This window comes from Haliaeetus albicilla, chromosome 11, assembly GCF_947461875.1.
Source record: "Haliaeetus albicilla chromosome 11, bHalAlb1.1, whole genome shotgun sequence".
Taxonomy (NCBI): domain Eukaryota; kingdom Metazoa; phylum Chordata; class Aves; order Accipitriformes; family Accipitridae; genus Haliaeetus; species Haliaeetus albicilla.
The window spans coordinates 6,496,545-6,518,171 of record NC_091493.1 but is presented as its reverse complement, the minus strand read 5'-3'; the positions used below and the strand labels follow the sequence as shown (position 1 = coordinate 6,518,171).

At 44.1% G+C, this 21,627-nt stretch overlaps 1 protein-coding gene across 4 annotated transcripts in view; it reads right to left on the bottom strand.

Annotated features, from left to right (window-relative positions):
- TUBGCP2 (tubulin gamma complex component 2) overlaps nucleotides 1-21,627 on the bottom strand; it is a 37,881-nt gene that overhangs the window by 13,777 nt on the left and 2,477 nt on the right. For 2 of the 4 annotated variants that reach the window (XM_069795947.1, XM_069795948.1), the window contains 12 exons: nucleotides 20,334-20,462; nucleotides 19,834-20,010; nucleotides 13,773-13,868; nucleotides 13,253-13,412; nucleotides 11,610-11,817; nucleotides 10,330-10,529; nucleotides 8,361-8,550; nucleotides 7,284-7,429; nucleotides 6,417-6,597; nucleotides 3,666-3,846; nucleotides 2,818-2,990; nucleotides 1,289-1,417 (listed from right to left, as the gene is read on the bottom strand). In XM_069795947.1, coding sequence (XP_069652048.1) covers nucleotides 1,289-1,417; nucleotides 2,818-2,990; nucleotides 3,666-3,846; nucleotides 6,417-6,597; nucleotides 7,284-7,429; nucleotides 8,361-8,550; nucleotides 10,330-10,529; nucleotides 11,610-11,817; nucleotides 13,253-13,412; nucleotides 13,773-13,868; nucleotides 19,834-20,010; nucleotides 20,334-20,462 — 1,970 coding nt within the window. The remainder of the gene's footprint in view (nucleotides 1-1,288; nucleotides 1,418-2,817; nucleotides 2,991-3,665; nucleotides 3,847-6,416; nucleotides 6,598-7,283; nucleotides 7,430-8,360; nucleotides 8,551-10,329; nucleotides 10,530-11,609; nucleotides 11,818-13,252; nucleotides 13,413-13,772; nucleotides 13,869-19,833; nucleotides 20,011-20,333; nucleotides 20,463-21,627) is intronic. The other 2 variants (XM_069795949.1, XM_069795950.1) reach the window with 2 other exon arrangements.

The following is a 21,627-nucleotide window of genomic DNA, read 5'->3' as shown; positions in this document are numbered from 1 at the left end:
GATTATAAAGTTAATGCAAACCACTTCTGATTATTTTCCACATATTCAAATGCCTTTGCCTCAATTAGTAGAGTCAGAGGTTTGAACCTGTTATAGACTGGACAATTACTTTGAATATTTGCTTATATTCAACTGAAATTTTAATATTAAATATTAAAGCAAATTTACTAGTGTAGCTATCGAGTGAGACACGCATTCGTTAGCAGAGCAAAATTTAACAAGATAAATGGTTCATGTTTCTTTCCAGCCTTATTGGGAAAAAAGTATTCTATGCCTTGCATCAATATGTTCAGGGGATCCAAATATTTAATCAAATCACCTGCTACCTGGGGTATTTAATGCAATTTCACCTTTAAAATAGAATGGTAGGATTATATAGAGGTTCTTTCAATGTTAATTTATGCAGGCTCTGTGATGGCAAACTAAGAACTGACTTCAGCAAACTGGGACAGGTCACTGGAGATGTGGGGGATACCCACCCTAGGGGTTTTCAACCATGACTGTCCTGTCCTCTGCTGATCACAGTTGTCCTGTGAGCTGGAGGTTGGACTAGAGACCTTCACAGGTCTCTTCCACTAATACCTCTACAATTACAGAACCAGAGCTACCGTCATGATGGCTGAGGTCAGCGCCAAGGCAGCCGAGGGTACCTTGTCACCAGAAAGTGCTCATTGGCAAGGCAGAAGGTACTACCCGCAATGCTGGGGTCTGCCTCGCTCTCCAAATAGGCACCTCCAGCGCCTGGGGTGCAGATCCAAAGACGAAAATCTACCCTCACAGATGGAACAAGATAGAATGACTTCCTGGGAAAACATCCCACCAATTTTACCTCATTCAATTAGTATCACACCAAAACCCCAAACATTAGCCAAGCTGTGTGAAGGTCATGAGTCCTTGCTAGTGGTCTGGCCAGAAGAAAAGAATGTTGCTTTTAAACTACTGGGGTCCTTACTAATCTTGCTGATGCTAAAGTAGCAACCAAGACAGTATATGTACAGATGTCCTCTGCTGTAACTGTTCAGTGTATAATGAGCTAACCGTAAAGACCATCTCTTCCTTTCCAAAACTTCATGCCAACAAAGAGGAATGAGCCAAGCAGCACAAAGATTATTGAGCAGACACTTCCTACTGAAACCTAAATTGTTATATTTTGACCTCTCTCAGCCTGTAAGAAATTTGTAAGGATCTTTTTCCTGTCAAAATGATCTGATCCATGTCACGACATATCTCACTAGCAAGAAGAAAACCCAAAACTTCAGATCTGATCCAGCAAACAAAAAGGCCATACCACTTAGCTGAATGTAGGGAGAATTGCTTGGCCGTCTTATTGCTGATCCAAACATTGCACAACTGTCTTTCCACATGTTTGCAATAGAACATGTGTCTGAAAAGCATCTGGTATCTTGTCAGTGCTTTCCTGGAAAGAAAGGAGAAACCCATTCAGATTAAGCCCTGTTCTGACTGACAGACTAAGCTGTGAAGGCTGAGGCTGCTCAAAGGCAAAGAGACTTTACACAATATGTTCCTTACGCCTTCAGGACGCACACAGATCCGCACTGAAACAATTCGAACCAAAGAAAAAAAAATCATATTTGTTGTCATCCCAAAGAATTTCTCTCCAAGGAGTTCCTCCTCCATGTTTCCTGCCAGTGGGTACATCACCAGCCTCCTTCTTCAATTCCCTAGAGCTACCTGCAGAAAGGTCACTCACATAGATGCTGGGACAGAGGGCTGAAAGCCTGCGGTCATGTACCCACTGCACTAAGACTGCTATGATCACCAAAACAATTCACCAGGATTCTCCAAAAAAGATGAAGAAAAAGCTGTAACCAAGCTACAGGCAGCATTACCCCATCAGCAATGCACTGTCAGAAGCAGATGGGTATGCTTTTTTATAGCTTCAGGGACTGGATTCAGGTCTGCATTCAGACACTTTGGTGTAGGTGTCTACAGAGCTCCAGTCGATACAGTTCATGGAACCTTACCAAATAGTATTTTCACTTCCATCAGCTACCATCAGAGCTAATACACTTAATTTGAAAGAAAAAGACATAATTTCAAAAGCATCACATCATTAATAAAGTCCCACTGTGTCAAGTGGATTTTTAGAGGGGAAATTAAGGGACAAACTAATTGTTGGCATTTAACAATTCAACATCTGTCACCCTGTTCATGTTAACACTGCTTGTCCTACTTGCCTTGGCTCACAGTAGCAGGTCTGCCAGTATTTCTCAAGGGAAACAGGGGGCAAATCCCTGCAGAAAAATGAACCATCCTGTCCCTCATAACTCAATTAAATGCAAAATAGCTTGCTATAGTAATTCTAGCAACAGCCTGTATCCTTCTAGTTCGCAACCAGGGATACCAGAAAATGCATTTTGTTCTGCTCTCCACATTTGAGAAATGCTTAATTCTTGCATGGAAACCCTCTTGTCAGAGTTCATGTTCTCAGGGCAAATACTTCAGAAAGCCATGGACAAATGAAAACTGGGTGACCAGTCACAAGTAATAGCAGGGACCAGGCTGAGAAAGCATCCTTTGATCTGTGTCTTCCCACCATTTAAAATGAAAGCTTGACTTTCCAAGCATGCCTTAGACATGGTCTAGTAGGGCTCTATTGAAGATACAATCCATATTCCATAGCCTACAAGTGGAGCAAGCAGGGCTCAACAACCCCAAAGGATTCCATACTAGTCAGCAACTTGAAACATCACTTTAAGGATACAGGCTTTCCAGTATTTTGCTGTGTGGAAATGTGTTTCAACCTCAATGCAAAAGCTTCTGTCTTTTTTTTCCTTCAGTGGATTGATACTTTACCTGTTTATAATAAGGGACAGAGGCCACTTAACAATGTAGTCAAAGGAAAATGCTTCCAGACCACTGAGAGTGAGCTCTGTGGGATCTGCACTGATAATGGCCTTCTCCTGTTTCGTTTCTATGGCCAATACTCTCAAGAGCTGTGTAATGAGGTCATGAGGCATCAAATCAATCTATAAAGGAAAAGCAGGAAAAAAATGAAGCTCCAGGATACTCACAACTACTGCGTAGCAACAGATGTGTGGCAGAAGTGCAAATTATTAGAGTCACTCTCAAGTCATCAGACCACCTAGGAAGCAATAGTGAATGACATGATCCGGACAGCACTGCAGCAGACACCGGAGCAGTGTCACTGTAGTATTTAACAATCAGCATACAACATACTACTCTGCTGATCATTCCCCCTTGCCCTCAGCCTCTGTAAGGTCTATTCAGATCTCACACTCCCCAGGCACAGCCTCTGTGCTGCTTCACATCTGTAAAATACACAATCGTTAATAGGCAGGACTTCTAATTAGGTATTTTCTTGTACTCCAAAGTGAGCACCCAAGCTGAGATTAAGTATGAGAGACATACTACTACTTCCACCTCATCCTGAGGCCACCCAAAAGCACCTTCTCCATGTTCAGATGCCAGCAAGAAAACGCAGCCCCTTGTCCAGGGTGGGTACTTCCAGTTGCTAATCTGGATGAAAGAGGACTTAACCCAGAGGTCTACAGAAGGACAGCCATCAGTTCTCTCTTCCTTCACTGTACATTCAGCAGGTTCCTACAGGCACACAGATCTTCCCAAATCACGGAAGGCCTTCAGCTCAAATTCATTTATCTTCTGCTTACATACATTCTTACCTTTAAATCGTCCTTGAAAGGATCTGTGTTGGCTGTGCTCATTCGCAGGGCTAATTCAAGCAGAGCCTCTAGCCTCGTAGTTATGATGTCATCTACAGGCTTCTTAAGTTCCTCTTCCGTGAGATCCATGAAGTGAACAAAAAAGTCCCCTTGATCCATCAGGAAATAGTGTTTTATAGATCTGCTCAAGAAAATGGAGGGACAATTGATCATGTTTTTTAAAGCTTAAGTTAATCCATATTAAGCCTAAAAGAACAAAAACAATCAATTCAGCCAGCCTACTGGGTTTAATCACAAAATGTTCCTCTTCATACACTACACACAGCCATATTTGGAGACTCCACATCTGGAGACTAGTCTTTGATACATGTCCCCTCCTCCCTTCCACCTCTGCCAGGACGCTTTTGTGCAGTCAGATCAGGGCTGTTGCTGTTCTTTTTTTCCTTGAAAAATGCACCTTAGAAAAAAAAAGTATGCACTACATTGCTGGGCGAAGGCTTATACTGCTACCCTGAACAACACTCCAACCTCCACGATGTGCAGATCCAGCCAAGAGGCAGTTGCCAATACAGAGCAGAATCTTGGACTCCTTTGAATGAACAAGTATCTGTGCTGATTTTTTAAGTACTCCGGGTACTTGCATTGACTTCTGCTAATGCATAAACTTTAATTTTCACTTGGCACCAGGGAGAGTTAACTGCACTGGGCTAGGAGCTTGGAAATAGCTCAGAGGAGAGTTTGAGGATTAACTTAGTGCCTGGCTAAAGATCACACATGATAACTGCAGTTTTCAGAGCAAAAATAGGACCAGCACAGCCTTAACACAACGTGGCTGCAGACTCCTGATCACTGTCAATTTGGGACAATGCTCAGCCCCTCTGTTTCCCTGATTGTCATTACTCTCTTGAACCAAGAAAACTCCCCCAGTCAGAAGGAAGTCACGACAGTGTCAGCGGGTAACTGAGGACACAACAGTTAGAGGAGCGAGATATTTACTGCTGACACACCCTAGAGCGCAAACCCAAATAAAAACCTGACCTAATGCTGGCGACAACCCCACTTCAAGCAGAAGGTTGAACTAGAGACCTACCAAGGTTGTTGGTCCCTTCCAAGCAACACTTCTGGGATGCTGGAGAGAGACAGTCAGTACTCCCGCTTAACTGAGAAGTGGTTATCTGTCACAGGTCCCTGGGGTTTGATCACAACCATCCCACATCAGCCCTCAAAGCGCACATACACGCTGGAAGCTCAGTAACTTCCTCCTCAACCAGCTGCCCCTGCCCTTGCACCCCAGCAGATTACATGCACACAGGACAGCTGCAGAATGATCTAGCAGAGAGGCTGTTTCGAAGATGAGGAGGTCACAGACATCAACCCCAGCTGGAGAGGCTGAGCAACACCTTAACCCGAAACTACATTGTGACAGACAGGCCCAACAGAAGACATGTGCCACCAGAGCTTTGGAAGCCAGTGTCTTTTGAACAATCCTATTAAGCAAAGAAGGCTTGGAAGGATGACAGTCATTAGCAAGGCTAGGAACAATCTCCTTAACTGACAGGTTTCAGACAGCTCTTATAACCTTTCATGAAACAAGGCATGTTCTCTGGTGGTTTTCACAGGACAGGAAGGCACATATCAGTTTCAAAGGACTGAACCATGGATCTTCAGGTCTTCCCACAACCTCTCTCAGCTGGAGATGTAGTGTTCCCAGGTCTGAAGCAGACACCTTTGTTGCGGCTACAACTTTTTCAGACCTAGCATAAAGCAGGCCCAAAGCAATCCCACCTGGCCTGCTAGGCACATTCACTTCAGTTGCCATTACTGCTCCAGCTTATATCTCCCAATTGGCATCTCCTTGTGCAAGTCACTTGGCAGGTTTGTCCCACGAAGCTCAGACCACTTTCTTTCACAGTCTGTCACTGGTTTGAAGCAGAACCTCTGGTACCAGGTCTCAGCCCAATTACAAACTATCTTACAACCAGCTATCAGCTGCAATTTCTTCTACTATTTGCTGCTGTGTTGGTCTTCTGGATAGTTAAGATTCCTGTTTTTTCTGTTTTCTGAAGATAGCAATAAAACTAAAAGCTTGATTAGCACAAGAAAGCTGGAGTTTGCATGCTAGAATGCACTTGCATTTGCTATCAGCTGAATGTGTTACAAGAATCAAAATATAGGTTTAAAATGAACTTTAAAAAAAGGACAATATTAAGAAAAACCCGGTACTGAAACTTGAGGCTAATACACTTACTCTGTCCCAATTACCTGTGTTTGCCTGAACAATAACCATGGCATATATTTGGTGAGATACTTAATATCAAGCTATTTCTTGTTCAACTTAAACTCTTCTTGATCATACCAGATGATATTGGGAAACTCCCTTCCTGGGTGGAAGTGACATACTGCTGTGGGACAAGTCATGAGAGAGGTGGGGGACGTCCATACTTGAGGGCAGGTTTTGGGATTGGGCTAGATAAAGCCACAACTGCCCTGACCTAGTTTTGGCAACAGCCTTCCAAGGAAGTTGGACTAGAGACCCCCAGACATCCTTCCCACCCAACATTTCTATGATTATACACTTTTCTTTTTTTTCTTCAGGAAAAAACCCAAATCTTATTTTTTCAGGTCAATCTTTCTAATGGAAATCGAGAGAATACATCAATAATATCCCAAGAAAAGAGCGCTAACTTCAAAACCTTATGCTCACTATCAGAACCAATCTATTTAACATCTGTTTAGTAAAATAAATCAAACCTTAGGTGAGCCACCAGCTCTTTCTCCTCCATTAGGAAATCCAGAAGAACTTTGCTAGCATAGTTATATGCTTTTTCTATTTGTTCCACATATGCTCGCTCTTTTAAAGTATAGATGACCTCTTTAGCCACAGGGCAGGTAACATCCCGTCCACATTCTCGCACAACATTTAAATATTTCCCTAGAAGCAAAAAGAAAGAATATCCCATATTCATACCTACTGTATATCCAACAGGAAAACTTTCAGACCACTACCTTCAAGAGGAAGATATGCTGTGAAATGTTTACACTAAATCTTACTGAAAGCTAGAAAGGATTCAGACACCTTTCAAGACCTTTCATCTTTCAAAAGATGATACAGAATTTTAAATTAGGCACCCAGTATCACATTTAAGAAGAGATTTAGAGATGGTTTTGTTTCCCAGTGGTAGCAAAACATCTCTGCAGATAGCCAGAAACTCTGAAGAACTGGTGCTGCACTTCAGAAGTAGCTTTTGGAGGGTTCTTTACTTATGGAAAAGAACAATGGCAGCAATCAGATTGCATGCTTCATTTAAACACCCAAATTAAAACACAATATGTAAAACCTCAGTTGTCTAGCTCCATCTAGCTAGCTGCTAGAAAACTGTACCCATGAAACAGCAGTACAACAGAGAGCTCCCCTTGCTGCTGGACTCCCTCCCACGTGTTGTTTTACTTACAGGATTTGGGGTTCTTTTAAAATCTGATTCTTCTGTTCCTCTGAAAAGTTCAGCTAGACAACCCCATAAACTGGCAAAGCATGATGACATTTACTTTATCTTTAGATAAAGAATAGCAATGCTTGTCTCAAGATTCTTCCTACATCAGAAGCATATCTTTACCTACCTGTGCTTAGTATTTTGTCAGCCATTTTCTGCAAGAATGAGGGAATCTGTTGCTGAACAACAGTATATCTTTGATCCCAATACTTGTCATTATAGTCCTCCTGAATCTTCTCCTTCTGCAGCTCATGTTCCTCCACCATGAACTCACTGAACAGTTAAAGCAGATGTTTAGAAGCAGGAAGTGGTACAATGAGGATTACTTTTTTTGACCTGTAAACTGGTAATATGATCTATCAGAAATAAGGTCTCATGAAAATGCATTCCAATCAAGAACTGAAACTAGTCTGTATTTATAGTAAAAGGAGAAGCATTATGCAGAGTGATTCTGCTAATCTGCAATCAATTATGACAGAAACAGAATTTTACAGGGTTCACAAACCAAGTCTAAACATTATTTGGTAGTCAGTGTAGAGGTGAGGAAGCTGGCCTTTGTCTGCCTTCTCACCGTCAGGAAAGCATTAATTTTAGCTATTTTAACTTGAGTTTTGCCCCCCCTTAGCATTCTGAAAATGTGGGAAACAGAAATGCTGCATAAACTATTAAAGACAGCAAAATGCTTCAAATGATTCTATAAAAGCCAAGAAACTTCAGAGAGTGCTGTTAGCTCATCTCAGATTAGCATATCAGTGGACTACATTTAACCTAGATTCACTGAGTTATCACACTCGTGCCCCATGAGAAGAGGGCTCACCCCTGTTGTGAAGAGGATGAGGATGTGAGCAGAGACTATTTAAAGGGGGACGGGCATGGTAAGGTGGAATTTGAGTGGATTGCATATTTGAACTGTTGTGCTATTGACTTTTGCATATAATTTCTTTCAATCTGGAAAAATAAAGCAAGTGACAGTGTCTCTGACTGTATAACCCCTGAATCAAACAAGAAATGTAGTTAAACACTCTCTTGCAGCTCCCCTTCCTTGCAATGCTGCCTTGCCTACCTACTGCTGCCAGGTCCAGGCCCCTAGGCTATGCAGACTCTATAGAGCAGAGGGATAGGTGCACTAAAAAAGTAGAAGCCAAAGACCCGAACAGTATTTCTTAACTTTTACATTCATTTTCATTCCTTAACTGTTCTTTACCTGTATGGATCATTAATGATGCCTCGATATATCCACTTTTCCAGAATTTCAAAATAAGGCACACTGGCTGCCTTGGTTAAATACAGGCACAGCTCCTGGGCCTGGCTGTCCCCCGTGTAATTGAAAGTCTTGTCATGGAGTAAGCTCAGGGTTGATCCTCCCATACACTCACCTTTATCCACAGAAGTAGCTAAAATTTAAAAATATAGATATAAGACACAAAGCTGACACAGATTAATTGCACAAGCTATGCTGTTAAACTTAATGAAGTTAGCAGTTGATTAGCTGACCATCCTAAGTCACAGATCTCCATGTCAGCTGTAGACCCCTGCTGTTAGATGCAAGGCCATTCCACCAAACAAGCAAAAGCTTACATCCTGAAATGTCCTAAAATGAAAACTCAAATGATCCACAGTGTAAAATAGCAATAACCAAACCCAGCCCTCCAGGGGAGGAGAACTGAACTCAGGTAGACACAAAGTACATGGTGGCTTAGAGTCCAAAAGCCTCCTACACTGAGGAGGCACAGAGATCCACTTTCCAGGTGGTAATGGAAGAAACACACACTTCAGTGACTCGCTTGAGAAACCTCTGATCTCAAAAGCACTTCTGTTCTCAACTGTAACACTGAGGTAGCCATGCATATAGCTCGAACACCAGGATTTAGGTAGGTTGATAGGGAAATTTGTACTTTGCCATCACAAAAGAGATGTATGGATAGAGGAATACAGTACTGTTGTGAGTTTTGGATTGACATAAATCTTAATGTAGTTGGCTAACTGCTGTGTTCCAAAAAACTGAAAATTTCAGCAAACACGAATACCAAGAGGGATCACTCAATTCCAGATTGTGAACAGAACAGATATTTACATCCAGATAAATTCTCTGGGTTGAGTAGAGAGAAACGTACAAGTATTCTCACACCGAAGAGTTTAACTAAAATTACTGAGGTAACTGCATCTGTGACCAACAACCTCAACAGCACAGGCTGGGACTGGCTGGCTGAGGAGCAGCACTGCAGAGAACAACCAGGGGGTCCTGGTGGACAACCAGCTGATCATGGGTCGGCAGCGTGTCCTTACAGCAATGAACACCAACTGCACCCAGGGCTGCACTGCCAGCGATTATTCCCCTCTGCCCAGCACTGGTGAGGCTGCACCTGGAACACTGCGTTCAGTTTGGGGTCCCCAGTGCGAATGACAAAATGAAGAGTCCAGTAGAGTCCAGTTAATAAGATGGGGGGAGCTGGTGCCCAGGGCACACAAGGAGAGCCTCAGGGAGCTGGGCTTGTTAGCCAAGAGAAGAGAAGATGAAGCTGAGGGTTGTCGAACCTCATTCCTTCACTATCCAATGGATGGTTCTAGAGGAGATGGTATGAGACTCCTCTTGGAGAAGCACAGTGACAATATCAAAAGGGCAAAAGTTACAAGAAGGACAACTCCAGTTGGAGATACAGAAAGAAATGTTCACAAAAAGGGTGGTGAAGTCATGGGAAAGGGCTCAGAATGGTGCGGGATCTCCACTGCTGGGGATTGTCCAGACTCGCCTGGACACGGCCCTGAGCAACCTGCTGTAGCTGTGAGCAAGGGGCTGGACTAGAAACTTCCAGGGGTTCCTTCTGGTTGAATCGGTTTGTGGTTATACATCCACACATAGCTGGAGAGGCATTTGGAAAGAAGCTGAGTAGAGACAACAGTGGTGGAAACAACTGATCCGAAGGGCATGGATTGTGAAGGTAAAAGGCATGGACTTGCCTCATGACAGCTCTGAAGGGCAGATTCAGCCCTAGAGCCCACCACCCTCAAAAAAGAGCAGTGCTCTGACAAGTACGATTCCCTTTGGCTTTCTTTTTTAATATAACGTAAAATTAAAATGACATATGCCCTCTCTGTATTGCTACTCTGCAGAGTTTTCAGAAGCCACTGTCACGCACCTGTCAAAATGTAATGACTGTATTTTTGAAACTCACCAAGCGAAGCAAGAATCTCCAGGGTCCTCATTGTGGGCTGGATATAAAACCAGAGCTTCTGCAGTGACAGAAGTCCCTGTCTCTGAAGATGTTCCAACTGGGTAATTAGTATCATGTATTCCTTGATTAGAGTCCGCATAGCAGCAGCCAGAGCATGATTTACCTGTCCATACTCAAAGGAAGACTTCTCCTCTATGAACCTGTAAAAAGCAAAATGGAAACTCTTTCAGGCAAGGCACCTTCTATCAATTTTCAGGAATTTTATCTTCAGGACACTGTACAAGCACACGAATAGATCATGTGTTGGAAAGCGCACCAGTCTTTAGATGGAGTTTCGGGTTCCACATTTGCTCTGTGTCCCCCTGCCTATTTCCCATTACCACATTTCCTAGTACGGAAAGCTGTGGGAAGACGTTTCCCCCCAAATTGCAGGGAAACTAGAATTATTTGCAAAACCACTATGTAAAAAGTGAGAGCCAGGATTTTCAAGGTGATTGTCTTTGCACAAGCAACAGATTAGGGACAGGAAAAGATCTCAAAAGGAAGCGATGTGCACCCAGACATGTGGGAAAAGCACTGTTGCTAGCTTCTGACACCACATGCCACAGCAGGGATTTATCTGACCAGATTAAGATGGCTCCATATGTGTTAGTGGAGAGAGACAGATGCTTCTGAACACAAGTCATATCATCTGGAAGGAGGCATGTAAAAGAGATTGGATGAATCACATCCTAAAAATGCTTTGCTCTCTTTGCTGATCTTTTAGGGACTTTGAATCAAATGCAGACATCTACATAACAAACATCTGCTGTTAGTGAGATGTGCCTTGTACTAGGATCTTTTAACAATTACTTAAGGTAGCTACCAGAGACTAGGCAGCAGTAGGTTCTCTTGTGCAGAAGCACACAAAGGTTGTCTCAGTCTTGGATGCCCAGAGGAGAGCAAAAAGCAGGAAATGGGGAGAAATTCATAGCAGAGTGGGAACAGACAAGACAGAATAACCAGACATATCCTATTTGCACTTTGCCTGAATGTACCAAGACCAAGTCTGGACAAAGCAAAGGTGAGGTGAATGAAGAAGTGAACTGGCAACACAGAGAAGAAACCCAGCAAAAAGAAATGTTGCTAAAACCAATACAAAGAAATTGTCATTCTTATTTTATATTCCTGTAAGTTTAAATTAAGCTTGGAAGTTAACATCTGCACAATGACACATTCACTATTCTACAACCTGGTGCTCAAAGGAGAACATCTTCCTCTGACAAAAGTCAGCTTGGTACCTGGTGACAGCAGAGTAACTTGCTGCTACAGGAAGAATCCTGGTCACGAGCTCTTTGATGGACAAGTCAAGGTTTGGATCAACTGAAAATGCGCGGTTCTGCCTGCCTACAAAAGGCTGTGCTGTGATGTATCTTCCATCCACACCAATCAGAACATACAGCAAGTCCTCCACAATCACGGATTCTTGGGAGGCTAATGGCAAAGTACCTGTTTTCAAAGAGAAGACAAAAAAAGAACACAATCAGAACATGCTGCGGTACTACCTGATCATCCACTCATATCATTTCAGTCTAGTACCCGAAGCTTAAAAGGAATATATACTACCATTCAAAGAGAACAAAGGAAGATCACACAAAGCTGAATCAAGATAGAGAGAAATAAAACTGAGTTAGGGTCAACTCCAAAATCATCTACCTGGCTTTCATGGAAAACAGAATCCCTTGCTCATTTATACCCAAAGCAAACCATGTAGACAGGGCTACACATCCGACATCTGTGGCCAAGAGAACATCACCTATCACCCACAGCTTGTGCTGCTGATCCTTCCACCCAAAAGGGCTCAGTTATACTGGACCCAAAGAGCTCCAGTCTTGTCAAAAACAATCCCTACCTCCCCTCCACTGAAATATTCAAATATCAGGAAAACAGTTCAAATACAGACACAAAGAAATGCTACCCCAGCAAAAGCTGCAGGTGGACTGCAAACTGTAGGGTCTCTGAATGGTGCGGTCAACTACAAACAAGGTGCAAAGAAGCATAAAGGACTCAACCCAAAATATAACCAAGTGCATCAGAAGATCAGGGAACCAAGTGGCTACAACACTAACTACAACAAAGCTTATCTCATGAAACAAGGTAACAATCCCTCTCCATTTGTAGGATTGTATGTGAGAGAACAAATGGTTCTGAGCTTGCTAGGAACATACCCTTACAGCACATCCCAAAAGGCCCCGGCAGAAATGCACTGGTGAACAAGCCATTTAAAGGCACCTCCAAGAATGAGCCTATTGTTTTCATGTCCCCCTTAGATGCCGCTCAAATACACATCAGGAAGAAGCTACAGGTTTCTTGTAGGAGCCTCCACAGTTCTGGGGAATGGAAACATGAGTCTCTAACTCAGCTGTTCTCTTCCAAAAAAAGTACTTAAATCTAATTTATGAATAAGAAACTACACACAGCTCAGCATAAAGCTAGAATACAACAGGGAGAGATTAGTCCCCTGCTGCTCTAGTGAGGAGACAGCAAATCAGGGAGGTTGTTATAGCCTTACTGGAGAGGACATTGAGCTGGGTGGATTGATGAATACTCCCTTGTCAGGTACGACTACAGATTTTTCAGCTGAGAATACAGATGTGATACTCCTACAGTATGATTTTATGGAGGTTGTGACTCGAGAGAAAAAGGACTGGGAAACTCAAAACAGATTAGATCCCATGGATCAACAGTGGGGCGGGAATTCAGTATAGGAGAAACACTGTGAACAAAGTAAGTTTGGGGTGTTTTTTTTGAACCCCACTCTTCAGCTGCAGAGTACAAGGAGCCAAGTTTTGCTTTCATCCTGAGTGTCATGAAATCTGAACGGCGCTTCTGAACAAGTACAAAACATAAGAAGTTAATGCAGTTTTCCCTGTATATCACATACCTATAGGTACTGTTGTGTCAGTGCTTAAACTGGTGCCAATTAAGAAATCGCCAATAAGCGCGGGTCTCTCATACACCCAGGATGGAAATACTGGAATGGGCTGACCAGAATTCTTCTTGTTCTGCTTATCTCGGAGGATTTTTCGTGTAAGCTCAAGAGGCTGTTGGAAAAAGAAAGAGAGAGAAAGGAGAAAAAGAGATCTTCAAAAGTCCAAGAAATTTTGAATTTTAAGCAGAAATTGACTGTAAACTGATAACTTGGCAACAGAAAGTAGAATAGCTGATGTTTCAGTAGCACGGTGTAGGATTTGGTCTCCCAGTACCATCTAGTCTATTGGTCTCAGAGCTGCAGAGGTGATTTTTTTGTACAGTTGGCCGTCTTTTTATTGGAGGGTACACCAAATAACGCCTTTCTGCACCCCTACCAGGCAGCTTACTAGTTTGCAAAGCGCACCACATGAAAGCCAGCAAACTCCTTCCAGAAGCAGTAAGCAGTAACATCTTATTCAAGGGGCACTTACAGATAGGCTAACGAACACCTCTGAACTCGGTTTCTGCACAGTGCCCCCTGAGTAGCTGCATGTCAAATGCAATCCAGATAACCCACCCACAGACAGCTGGAAAATGATGGGGAGTTTTTCATTCAGAATAGGGCATCAGCAAAGGAAGTGAGTTGTTAAGACCGAAAGACTTTCCAACCCTGGCTCCAGGCTTCTGACACTAAAATAAATAGAGTGCAAGATTAATTATCAGCTGGAGAAGCCTGTGAGATGTACAACCTACATGAATATTTAGAGCCCCAAGCGCAAACACAGGGCACATGCTTATGAATGCCATTTCTTAAGTTCCACAGATGTGTACGTGAAATGGGAAATGCACAGGGTCATTTTACTTTCCTCTCATAGGAGGTCTCAGAGGAGAGAGGAACTTGGGAAGGAAGCAAACATGCGTGTGAGCTTTGCCTCTTAAAGAATAGCACTCTTACATGTGAGAGGTAATTGATGCATGCTGTGGCTGGCCCTGGCTATTTTTCATATTCTCAGAGCTGCCCAGTGCTGGGTCTTGAAATCCTTCAAACAAGCATCAGCTGTGGGACCAGTCCTCCAAGCAGCACCAATTCTGGGCATGTTTGCTGCAGCCTCGCTGCTGGCATAATGCCGGTACAATGCCCTCAGGACAGAGAGGCACCCCAAAGCAACACTACATTTCTACTTATATCGTATATGTGTGATCTGCTAGAAGGACCTCAATTTCCTCTGCTCCTCTAACAGAAACAGAAGTCTCATAGGAGGGTATGGAGAAGGATGAAGCGCAAAGTAAGCTGCCAGCAATTCAAAGGATGACTAAACTTCACATAAAACTGCAGATCTCAGTGTAAGACCGAGTCCTTCACATGGGTAAGCAACTTGAAGCCCTTCATATATCTCAAACCCATACAGTGAGAAAATACTCCTCTATTGAAGTAGTATACAGTAGTTTACTTGTCCGTCACGATCTGGACGCACAGACATTGGCTAAAACATGAAAACATCATGTGCACTTCCTGTATCATCTTGAGCTCCAGGTCATTAAAGACCTGTAATGGAAGACCGCCCTATAGCACTGGCCCTATGCAACACGGCTGTATGAACAAGCTTCTGCTTAGGAGAAGGGCAGCCATCATTACATCTTTCCAAATGGCAGGGAGGAATGAGTTGGAAGAAAAGCTCCACAAACCATGGACCTCACCATCACAGCATCTCCATGAACCATGAATACTTATGAGAGAGCAGACTAAGAAAGCATCCAAGACCAAAAGGTTCTGAGGCATTGCGCTAAGTATGGGAGACCATACAACCTAACAGAGCCAGGTAAGATCTCAACAGCATATGTGGATGGAAGACAGTACTATAAAATAGAGCTATTTCAGTGAGATGGACTATATGAAAGTTACACCTTGGAAATTCAGAGACATGAAGTAATTCCTGTCTTCAACTTCAAATGAAATCAGATCATAGAATTCATCGAATGGTTTGGGTTGGAAGAGACCTTTAAAGATCGTTCAGTCCAACTCCCCTGCCGTGGGCAGGGACATCTTTTACTAGATCAGGTAGCTCAATGCCCTGCCCTGCCTGACCTTGAACATTGCCAGAGATGGAGCACCCCATTTAAACCTACCCTCTTTCTGTTTAAAACTGTTGCCCCTTGTCCTGTCACTACAGGCCCTGGTAAAAAGTCTTACTCCATCTTTTCTTATAAGCCCCCTTTATATATTGAAAGGCCACAGTAAGGTCTCCCTGGAGCCTTCTCTTCTTCAGGCTGAACAACCCCAAATCTCTCAGCCTGTCTTCATAGGAGAGGTGCTCCAGCCCTCTTTATCATTTTTGTGGCCCTTCTCTGGACCCGCTCCAACAGGTTCATGTCTTTCTTGCACCAGGGACCCCAGAGCTGGATACAGTACTGCAGGTGGGGTCTCACCAGAGCAGAAAAGAGGGGGAGAATCACCTCCCTCGACCTGCTGGTCACGCTTCTTGTGACGCACCTAGGATACGCTTGGCTTTCTGGTCTGCAAGTGCATACTGCCGGCTCTTGCCCAATTTTTTTTCACCAGTATCCCCAAGTCCTTCTCCAGAGGGCCGTTCTCCATCCCTTCATCCCCTAGTCTGCACTGATTGTGGAGATTGCCCCAGCCCAGGTGCAGGACCTTGCACTTGGCCTTGCTGAACTTCATGAGGTTCACATGGGCCCACTCCTCCAGCCTGTCAAGGTCGCTCTGGGTGGCATCCCTTCCCTCCACTGTATTGACTGCACACAGCTTGGCGTCATCGGGGAACTTGCGGAGGGTGCACTCGATCCCACTAGGTATGCCATTGATGAAGATATTGAATAGTATTGGTCCCAATACGGACCCTTGAGGGATTCCATTTGGACATTGAGCCATTGACTGTAACTCTTTGGATGCAACCATCCAGCCAATTCCTTATCCATCTAGTAGTCTCCTTTCCTTCTTGGCCCTGGGAAATACCTACTGTAAGATTCCCTACTTCCTTACTACAAGAGAATAAGCCCAATAGCTTCCCAGTGCCTGAGGGAAGTCCCTGAAATCAGATGAGCTCATGGCACTGTGAGGGAGCATGCTGGAACCTCTCTCCCTGTGAGCTCACAGCCTACGGGCTGGGGTGTACCTGGAGTCAGGGTGTGGGCTGTGGCATCTGTCCCTAATAAGAAGGCAGGGTCTGAGGCCTACTTCTTATAGTGATCATGAAAAGGAGCAGCCAGAACCCCTACAACAAATGCAGAACCTTCTTGATCAAGGGACTCGTTCTTCTTCATTAGTGATTCTCTGGGATGACAAAGAGGCAGGGAGCTTCTGTTGGAGTTCAGCCAGCTCTAGTGTGAATTTGTTAACTGGCAGAGTTCAAAAAAGTTGACACAGTTTTGGCTAAAAAGGACACAGCTACCTGAAAGGGAACACATAACTTCTACCACCTTGATGATTCTTGGGCCAAAACTGGTCCAAGCAGCAACTCCAATCACTGAAAGATCCCTGGATGATCTCTCTGACAATGCCAAGTAATCACAGGGCAGATGGCACAGCACTTGTGGCACCAGTGACAAAAGCACGTGTCTCAGGGGTGTGAATCACTTCCTCTCTTCAATGACAGCCTGGACAAAACTCCCAGGACTGAAATGGCTGGCCCTCAGGTGTCAGCCTGGCACTTAAAACCCCAAGGGATAGGGTGGCAGTTTGCCACTGTCATGCTGATGAACCTGCATCTGGTATCTTAAGCAATGACAGTGCCCAAATCCATCGAGGTAGAGAAAGAGCTCATCTTCATGCTCAACTGCGCCAAAGGGATCCCTGCACTACAGCCCTGGTGCCAGGGAAGATGGGCAGCGGTGGGCATACACTGGACCTAGAGCACACGACCAAGGAGGAGTGGTGGGAGCAGCTGGGCTTTGCTGGGTCTGGCCAACAGAAGGTCTAAGAGCAGCCTGCAACTACAGGAAGGACAAGTACCAAGACGATGGGTGCAGACAAGCTCCTCCCAGCTGTGGCAGAAGGTTCAGGTGGCCACGGACACAAGCTGCCTCTTGGGATAGTGAGATTGGCCAGGAAGAGATGCTTCTTCCCGCAGAGGGGGAGCAGCCATAGGGGGTCAGCAGGGAGATGGGGTATCTCCCTCCTGGGGGACTACAGGATGCAGGTGGACAAAACAACAGCTGCCCTGATCTAGTGTGGGTGACAGTCCTGCTGTGAGAGGGAGGCTGGACTGGACAACCCCAGTGGTTCCTCCGACCAGTGCCACAACGAGTCTGTGGAAACAGTGGCAGCTATCCTCCATGCCTGGTGAATGAAGATGGTGCCACGAGGATCACAAATAGAGTCGCCCAAGTGAGACCCCTGCATCCATTAATACAGCATGAAGGATCACTCCAGGGCTTGTGCCAGTGCACAACCCGGCTTCTAGAAGACACGGAGAAATGAATCAGTTGCAATTATTATGACTACTTGACAGTCCTCTTGGGAAGTGGCTCTAGCAGAAACTCTGGGTCAAGAGATTTCAGCTATGTGAATTGATACAGCCCTACTGACTCAGTGGCCCCAAGCACCTGACCATTAGGGCTTTTTATCAGAGTTTCAGCTCTTTAAGTCTGAAGAAAGTATAAATGGAGCAGCAGGGAGGCACAAATCTTTTTAATTGGCTTGCATTGCCATTTCAATTCCTTTGGTTGTGAACTGCACATCCCAGAGAACACCACTTACCTTCTTTCCTCTTTTAGCAAGTCTGCACATAAATCCTATTTAAAAGATCAGTTATCTTACTGGAAATTCATCTTCCCTTCATGATCTAAATCAACCACATGACGCAGATCATCTGCGAAGGATTTGGATGAGTCAGGCATGTATTTCAGTCTGTGCAGACGCGTATTTCACAGTGTATGTGGAACAAGGCTGGTTTCATCACTGCCTGACAGCAGGAGGTGGTTGGACTCTCTCTGTTAAGGATTTGAACTCTCCATCATCACATGCATGTACAGCCCTTCAGGCTGAGACCCATCAGGTGTCCCAAAACACTGAACATGGAGGGTCCATTCCTCTAGCCATCGACGGCCTGAAGTGATCTGACCACCACAGCAAATTCCCCACTTGGTGGCAGATGCATCATCTACTGTCATCACCTTCACCAGGGACAGGAGGGTGTTCTTGGAAGGTGTCGGCTCAGCTCAGCCACTCCCACAGAAAGATCTTCACAGACGAAGAGTAACTGCACATCTGCTGAGCAGTCAGCATGGGCAATAAACCATATACAGCCACAGCTAGGGAGCTCAACAGCAAAGGTTGGTAAGACACATCATGAGTGTGAATGCCGCCACATGGCTAAGACAGGGCCAGCATTGCCACAGAGTAAGCAGCTGAGTGAAGCACATGCCTCACCAATGCAGGCAGACCCCGTGCACTAACAAGACATAGATATGCCTCCACTGAGCAAGGGCGTGGGACTGCCACAACAGAGACTGCAGATGGAGAAGACACCAGCATGTGATTTCTGAGCATCCACAAGCAGGTCGGCATCCTCAGAAACAGTCACATGCAGAGCCTGGAGGCTTGTCCTGTTAGATTTTATTGATCAGTCATCAGAAGGCAGAACAGAAACAAACCTCTGGGACAAAGGTAAACTGCAAAATTTTAAATGGAAGCATTTGCACATATTGTCCAGTTGCTCACTCGCTATGGACCTTATCACTCTTTTACCTGTGTCCAAATAACTGTCCATACACAGTTGCTCCCGTGCCTTCCACAGCCAAAATGCCCTTATCTTGACCCACAAGCTTTTCAACATATTTTTCTCCCTCCCCCATCCTGTTGAGCAAGGAGAGTGATAGAGTGGCTAGCCAAGCTCAACCCATCACAATATAGTTATTTATACAAATGAATACAGGAAATAAAAGTTGAGATTTAAGTAATAATCGCCCTTTTGCACTTCCTACCTCCCGGCATACTGATAATGAAATGCTTGCTTAACTGTTTTCTAAGCCTGTGTCTTGCAATGATATAGTTTACTTCTACAGCAGGTTTTTTTCTTCCTTTTTGTCTTTGGGATCACTTTGCAGCTTTTATTTCAGGAGTTCAAATAGCTAAGTTGAGGGAATGGCTGTGTCCACTTGGGGAATGACAATGTGAGGCAGTGTACCCACATTATCTGAGCGAGCAGAACCCGTAGCAAGGATGGAGACACACCACAATGGCTGCTGAGCTCCTGAGCAAGTACTGCCACAGGCAGAAAAGAAAACGTCAGCACAGCTTAAAGCAGTCATTTGAAATGGTAAAATGAAATTACGTTAACCTGCGCCGGTTAGAAATGTCGTGGCCTAAACTTGACTTACCTTAACTGACTTAAAATAGAAAAAGGCCACTTCTGCTAAGAACAGCACAAAGATTTTAATATAGTCTGACTAATAAATTCTGAGAGATAATTTAGATTCTCTGCAACAATAGGAACATTTATAATTCCACTAGATGATAAAACTTAAGAACACAACTATACACATGAGCAGAAGGGAAAGACTTTGTGCCCAAAGCTTGGGAAGAGACAGTACCTGCTGTACACTGGAGTTAGCTGTGACACTGCCCAGCTGCTTGCGTAGCTCCTCGAGCTCCTGCAGAGATATCTTGGAAGTAGATGAGGGAATGGAAAAATTGGTGCTGACACTGGTTGCTGCATTTGCTGCAAGTTCTGCCCTTTCTTTAGCATTTTGTTGCAAATACTGGAGTGTCTGCACATACACAAAAAAGAAAAGATTTTGTGAACCCTGGTCAGCACGCGCTAAAGGAAAAAATATATGACCATAAGATGATTGTGCTGAATCAGACCACAGGTCTTCCTGTCCCAGTTTCCCATGTCTTAGGGGCTTATATCAAGAGCAGTGTAATTCTCAGTTGTACTTCAATAATTAAGTAAATGCTAGAAATGCTAATCTGTTGATTTCAATGCATTTTGCTGAACATTATCATCAGAAAGCATGCTGTACTTAAAATCACTGCATTGTTGCTACTGCTCAATACTTGTAACACATCCAGTTCTAAAGCAGAAACAAACCTCTTTGTCTTCTGTGAGTTTTGACAGTAGATAAACTAAAGAATCTAGATGTCTTGTATTTTTAGACTTCAGCTCATCATACTTCTTCAAAAAATCTTCAGGAGTTCGAGAAAACTCTGCTATTTTTACCTGTAAAACACCACATTAATATTAAAAGTTTAATGTATATTATTATCACAGCATTCAAAAGAGGAGCATTGGTGCATGGATGGAGAAAAGGTGCAGGCTGCTGCTGCTGCCGAAGTACTTCAGGGAATGGGTTTTGGACTGAATGCTGCAGCACTGGTCTCCTAATAATAATTATGCTGGAGGAAAGTGGGCATCCTGGCACTTCTGGTGATGGAGAAGGGACTGCAGGGGAGAAAAGATGAAGGTAAGCACAAGATCTGTAGCAGGGCTCACTTTGCACATGCTCAATCTGAAGCAATATTATTTTGTATCAGCAGGTTTATTAAGGGCTTTGGCATTGATGGAGCCATGTCTGGACACTGGGTCCACCCTGGGGGCCCCACTAACAAAAGAGACATCAACAAACTGGACTGAGCCCAGTACAGAGCCATGCAGACATGCCCATTGCCCAAAGGGGTTACTGACCCTGCTCTGAGGGGCACAGCAAAAACACCACAAGCACAGCCACAAACTGCGACACGGAAAATCCCAGCTGGCCCTCGGGAAACAGTCCTTTCTGGAGACAGCGGTGACCCTGGGTCATGGCCGGAGAGATGGAGGAAATCTCCTGGAGATCTTACAAATGCAGCTAAGCTGTCTGCTGTAGCTGTGATGCTGGCCCTGCTGCGAGCAAGGGGTTGGACTGCAGATCTCCACCTGTGCCTCCTACTTAAATCTTTCTACAAGTCTATGAACTGTAGTTGTCAGCATAAATGATGTGTAAGACTGGAATTAGAGAAAACATGCAGTTCAGGCTACAAAGATCTGAACTTTCAGACAGACTTAGCAATTTTCTAGCACTTATAGCTTGACTGATGGCTTGCTTTTAAAAATGACAATGAAAAGCAGTATTATGGCCACAGAAGTAGTCCTGGTCATGAGTGTCAGGCTTTGATCCCTATTACCTGGGTGATATTCAGAAAAAAAGTCAGGTATTGTTCATATAATTGCATTCCATCCAGTTACTATTTTTCATTTGTTTTATTCCTCCAGATATTTGAAACAACCACCACAGGCACAAAATAAGCTCCTTCTTTGAACTTCCTACCCCCCCAGTTCTAACAATCCTTCTCATGTTTGTTCACTAATATCTCCAAGATGCAAGGGCTTTACCTTTTTCCTGATA